The sequence below is a fragment of the Glycine max genome, chromosome 12 (assembly GCF_000004515.6).
Source record: "Glycine max cultivar Williams 82 chromosome 12, Glycine_max_v4.0, whole genome shotgun sequence".
NCBI classification, from domain to species: Eukaryota; Viridiplantae; Streptophyta; class Magnoliopsida; order Fabales; family Fabaceae; genus Glycine; species Glycine max.
This window is the reverse complement of record NC_038248.2, coordinates 24,341,900-24,348,209: the sequence shown is the minus strand read 5'-3', so window position 1 is coordinate 24,348,209 and position 6,310 is coordinate 24,341,900. Positions and strand designations below refer to the sequence as shown.

At 32.8% G+C, this 6,310-nt stretch overlaps 1 protein-coding gene across 3 annotated transcripts; it reads left to right on the top strand.

The window, feature by feature from the left end:
• Positions 1-533: 533 nt before the first annotated feature.
• LOC100781728 (beta-glucuronosyltransferase GlcAT14A) lies at positions 534-4,693 on the top strand. Of its 3 annotated transcripts, none has more exons than XM_006592550.4 (5): positions 534-691; positions 1,524-2,160; positions 2,736-2,811; positions 2,948-3,063; positions 3,791-4,693. In XM_006592550.4, the coding sequence occupies exons 2-5, from the start codon at positions 1,584-1,586 to the stop codon at positions 4,291-4,293; spliced, it is 1,272 nt and encodes a 423-aa protein (XP_006592613.1). In that variant the 5' UTR covers positions 534-691; positions 1,524-1,583; the 3' UTR covers positions 4,294-4,693. The 3 variants fall into 3 exon arrangements, with proteins under 3 accessions (XP_006592613.1, XP_014620422.1, XP_003540112.1); XM_014764936.3 differs by having other exon boundaries at positions 572-691; positions 1,485-2,160; XM_003540064.3 differs by lacking the exon at positions 534-691 and having other exon boundaries at positions 698-2,160.
• Positions 4,694-6,310: the final 1,617 nt, after the last annotated feature.

Sequence of the window (6,310 nt, the reverse complement as noted above, 5' to 3'; positions counted from 1 at the left end):
GTTTACCAAATGTAATTCATAGTCGATAGTCATAGATGGGATATAGAACTTTTGTGTCCCATACTCCTCTAATAAATACTTTTTTTAACAAAAATAAGTTTAAATAAACTTAGCCCATTATATGATCTCATGCTGAGCCAGTACAAAAGCTGAGCCTTCTTAATACTTACGGTTCCGTTACGTGTGTATTATTAATTTAAAACGATATTTTTTAGTATGAGACAGCTATTCTCATTCTCATTGGAGACAATTCTGTATTGAATTTTTTTTTGTTAAAAAATGTTTTAAAAATATTTGTTAAATAGTATATTTTACAAATCTTTTTAAATATTTTTTAATTCAGTTTTTTGATATCAGTTCTTAGAATTAATTTCAAGTATCTGAAAGTGATAAATTTTTATTGAAAAAATATTTATTAAACTTGAACCACTTTCTCAAATTGGAGAGTCAGAAATGCCTAAGCTCAAATTGAACCACTTTCTCAGTTTCTTATATACTAATGCACGTATTGCCTAAAAAAAAGAAAATACTAATACATGTATAAATAATCATGAAACAGTCACAAACTAACGTTCCCCTTAAAACAAAAGAAACCCATTTTTCGTTTCAATAAATCATTAAATGTCTCTCAATCTAAGAGTTTTATACTATCCCAGGGATTCTTTGTTCTGTTGTCCACCTACAGATACAGGTTCGTGTCTCATATTTCCTTTGGTTGTATATATTGATCAATGTTATATAGATATAGATTATGATGAATCCTATGATTTACACTTTGTTTCATGCATATTTGAGCTTAACATTCAGCCTTGTGTTTATCACCATGCAGTTTCTGTTGTCCTATGTTTTGTGTTTATGTTGTTTACGCGTTTCAACAAAACAAAAAAGAAAAACAGAAGTTGAATGTTTGATCCGGGTGTTTTGTCCATTTTGCCGTTTTTGACGACCATTTTCTTTCTAAACCATTTTTCGGCTGCATATTCCTTGTTCTTTTCAAAAACCTTTTGAAAACACAATTAGGAACCATATCTGTTTTCACTGCTTGAGCTGAACTGGACTTGATTTTATCACAACGATTTGTCTAGATCCTTGTTTTTCTGTCTATTACTACGTTACAATCCCTGATTCCATTTGGCCAGTCTCTTTTACCCTTTTTTTTAATACCTCATTGACAAGAACAAGTACAATAGTGTTTTAATTTTCTGTAGTTTTTTATTCTTTTGCCACTTTTCGATATCTTTTAAGCTCCAGATTTGTCTCTTTCTGGTAGGACATACATACTGACATCGAATTACAACACATGCTCACACGTGCTGGCAAATTTTGGTCATTTAAAATGTCTTTTTTATTTATTGGTGCTTAACATGTTTGATTTTGGAAACTACAATTCCTTTGTTTATGAAAACAATGAATGTCAATATTCATTCCTTGAATTGAATACATGATGTTGGCTCAACTGACACTATCAATGGCAAAGTGCACAGAGAAGATATATTAAGGGATTCCAAATATGGTTATTTCAGTGGCTGTAGGTGGTGAACTTTATGCAATGAGTATTGAATAAGAACACGTGATAAGTCACAATGATGGGGTCCTTTAACATTGAGAAGAAATGGCAATTTCCTCTCATTATGATCTCAATTGTGTTCATATTCTTTCTTGCCACATGCTTCAACATGGGGCTTGTCTCTACAATTCACAGCTTCAATTCAATACTATTCTTTCTCCCATCTCGTCTAGCCGTAAACCAATCTGCTCCAATTTTTGTGGAGACAAAGATTTCTGCTACTGCTCCAGCTCCTGCTGCCCCTGCAATTCCTCGTTTTGCTTATTTGATTTCCGGCTCAAAAGATGATTTGGAGAAGCTATGGAGGACTCTTCTTGCTCTTTACCATCCACTGAACCATTATCTTGTTCATTTGGATCTTGAGTCTCCACTAGAGGTGAGGTTGGAGCTTGCTTCTAGAATTGAGAAACAGTCTGTCTTCTCTGAGGTGGGAAATGTTTTCATGATTCCAAAAGCTAATATGGTCACTTACAGAGGACCAACCATGATTGCTCACACTCTTCATGCTTGTGCCATTCTGCTTAAGAGAACTAAAGACTGGGATTGGTTTATTAACCTTAGTGCTTCAGATTATCCCCTTGTGACTCAGGATGGTTAGTTTTATCCATATGATTTTTTCCATTTGCTTTTTGTTCTGATTCAAACTGTATGTGGTTGCAACTACTTTTGCTCATGATAGTTAGACTATGAACCATCGATACTTTTATTTGCTTCCCATATTTGTATCCGATATGTATCTGATACCAATACTATTAGATATTTCACTAGCACGTTTCTGTGAAGTATGCAAGCCTTTAAAAAGAATTTTGAAAATCTGATATAGCTACATATGAGATATAAAAACATGTATAATATAGAAACAAAAAAGCAATATCCCTTAATGAATCAAAAAATAGAATTTGTCCTCTTTATGGATGATCTTAAGAAAGGAATGAGATTGATATTTGATACTAATCTTATTTGAAAACAATAGAATGCGATTTATGATGACAATGATTTATAATTTTTTTTGTAATGTCCAAGATATACATATTTATTATGTTTTATGAAATTTTTTACATAGTTTGCACGTATTGTATCCTATATATTTTTAGAATAATTGTATTGCCGTATCGCATCAATCATATCTATGCAACACTAAGGTTAATTTAGGTATGTGTTTGTTCAGATCTTCTAGATACTTTTTCTGAGGTAGACAGAAGCCTTAACTTCATTGAGCACACAAGTCGTTTGGGGTGGAAGCTGTAAGTTTCTTTTTCTCCCCCTCCCCCCCACATAATCAATTTTTATACATAGTTATGCACATAATGATAAATTGTTCCATTCCTTTGACATATACAATCTTCATATGTACATAACAAATTGTCCCTTACTGTGCAGGGAAAAACGAGCAATGCCTTTAATTATAGACCCAGGTCTTTACAGGACAAACAAGTCTGATGTGTTTTGGGTTGGTCCTAAGAGAACTTTGCCAACAGCATTTAAACTATTTACTGGTTAGTTTGTCCCTTCTCATCTTCATTTCTACATCCTTAATAGGTTATTAGTTCATCATTATTCACATAGTTCACTTATGCTCATTTGGAGAATAGTCTAAGAGAACCAAGCCAATCAATTAGGGGTGTAAGTGGTCCGAATCAGGTTGAGTTTTGTCTATTTTTTAATCCAATCCAATTAATCTTTTTTATTTTGTCAACCCAATGGATTGGATTGGGTTGATTGAAAATATTTTTCATTCTTGAGCAACTGCATCAGAATTTATAGTTTTTCATGTGCAAGACATGATGTCTTACACATTTTTAAAAAGACTTAAGGTGTGTTTGATTCCCATTTTCAAAAACTGTTTTTAGTTTTCATAATGCAACTAAATAAGGTTGCTTAGACAATTGGTGGAGGGTGGTGCTCAACACAAAGCAGAGTATGGAATTGAAGGGGAGATTGAACAAGATGAAAACAGAAGAAAAGATGAGAAAACATCTCCCAAATGTTTCTATTTTTTGGTTTTTAAAATTTAAAACACTTGTTGTAGAAACAATTTCCAAAATTCCCAAAATTTAATATATTTTGGATGAGAAATTGATCATTGAATTGCTTGAAATTGTTTTGGAAAACAGTTTTTAAAACCAAAGAATGAAAAAAAGAATCGAACATGTCCTTATTTTTTGTTTTCCTTACATTTTTCCTTGTTGTTTTGCTAAATCATGGTTGTTATCTACATTGCAGGTTCAGCATGGATGGTTTTATCGCGCTCCTTTGTAGAATATGTTGTCTGGGGTTGGGACAATCTCCCAAGGACCCTTCTTATGTACTACACTAATTTCATCTCCTCCCCTGAGGGCTACTTTCAAACTATTGCATGCAATGAGCCAGAACTAGCCAAGACTATTGTGAACAGTGACTTGCATTACATTTCATGGGACAACCCTCCCAAACAGCACCCTCATGTCCTTACCATCAATGACACAGCCAAGATGATTGCAAGCAATACCGCCTTTGCTAGGAAATTTAAGCACAATGATCCTGTCTTGGATGTGATTGATAAAAAACTACTACATAGGGAGAATGAACAACTGTTCACACCAGGTGGTTGGTGTTCTGGCAATCCCAGATGTTTCAAGGTTGGGAACATTTACAAGATTACACCTGGTCCAGGATCTAAAAGGCTTCGTTTCCTTGTGACTAGGCTAACTTGGATGGCTAAATTTGGTCAGAAACAGTGTAAATAGATGTTATTGGGAACTTTTCATGGTTAGAGTTGGAAGAGTGAAACAAAATTAAGGTTACTTTAATGACCAGATAGTCAGATAGATATGCGACTCCAGCATCAAGTACCTTATTATTAACTTGTAGGGCACAACAATCCTAGATATGAACTTAGCCAAAGTTGCCAATAGCCACCATATTTACCAAAGATGGAAAGAGGCTTATACCTTTTTTTTTGGCTCAAATAGCTTTTTGTCCTTGAAAAATTAGTCAAGTTTGATTCTAGGCTTATAAGTTTTTTTTTTCATCTGATCCTTGTGAAATTACATGTTTTTAGTCCAAATTACTAGTTTGATTTCATTAAATGGGGATGTAGCAAACGAATTATTGACACGAGCATAAAGTAACTATGGCACGTTATTACATAGTGGAGCAAACTTATTGAAAGATACTAAAAACATGTATTTTCATAAAATTAGAGACAAATGAAAGAAAGGTTATAGTGATTATAATCAAAATTGGCTATTTTTAAAGAGATGGAAAATATATTTTACTCCTATTTTTTTAGTCTAGTCTACACGACAGTTTTCACAATTTTTTTGCAGCATCAGGATCCCAACTTACATTTCCATGGATTCTGATCTTTTGTTTCTTTACATGTTTCATGCTCTTTTTTTATTCCTACTGACGGCGGTTAATTGGATCATTAGATTTTAAGCTCATTTAGCCAGTCACTGCAAGACATGAATGTTTAACAAGTTTAGTGACATTGATTGAACTAGATGAACAATCCAGAGAGGCTGGATTTATTAAGCAATTGAGTTTCCTTTGATTAAAAAACTATGAAAGGTTATCAGAAATGTGAAAAACGAACTAATTTTGTCCGTGGATTCATTTCATGACCGGTGCTACAAAGCAGAATTTTCAATTGGACCAAGTCCAAATTAGCTATAAAGGCTCATCACATTTGTGGATCTTCGCGCGTTTTCTATCAATCCCAAAACGTGATATGAATTTGTACTGGGAAAACAGTATTAACAGAGGAAAAACATAATTTTTGGCTGATTAGGATTGTTTCTGATAATTAAGATTTAAATTACTTTTATTTGAAATCAAACAGTCTCCACCTTAGCTTGAATTCAACAAGCTACTTGCTTCATGAATTCTTGACAAGCATTCCACAGTATTGTGTAAATAGTATAAAATAGAAAGTTCAAAAATCGTATCTACATCGACTTGTTTGTATAAGCTATTCGTGCAAATTCAAGTTTTAGACAAATGAGATTTTGTTTTAAATGTAAAAGTTCAGAAAATAAAGTTGGTTCTAAACTAAAAATAGAACAAATTAAAGGGGAGCAAAAACACAAATAGTTGGAGGATGAAATGAGCTAAATGCAAAAACAAACGAAATATTGGAGATTTGACTATAGTAAGCTACAAGAAAAATCGTCATTACTGGTGGACAAAATCCATAGGTAAAATAAAATTACTGACAAATTACCTACAATAAAAAATCCGTTGGTAATTTGCTCATAGGTAATCTGAAGGAAACTTACCGACATATACAATCCGTAGGAAAAACCATCACTACCTACAAATTTATCCGTAGGTAAGTTACTCGTGGATATATCCATGGGTAACTTACCTATGGAAACATTAGTGGGAAACTACATAGATACTTACCTATGAATTTAGCCGTAGGTAACTTATCTAAAGATTGGGTAAGTTATCTACAGAATTATCTATAGGTAAGCTACCTACGAAGTATTAGTGGGAAACCACCTACGAATTAATCCTTGGGTAACTTATAGACCCATATATAAAAGTATGCAGAATATCAACAAATAAGACTAGCTCAACGTAATTATCTTTTTTAGTTGAATACGAATAAAAATAAAATTCAACTAAACTTTGAGCATCATAACGTATATCATAAAATTCAACATTTGAACATCATAATAATTATGATGACAATAATTAAAAGTAAATACATAAGTTATGTCAACATTTGAACATCATAATAATTAAAACTCAACACTT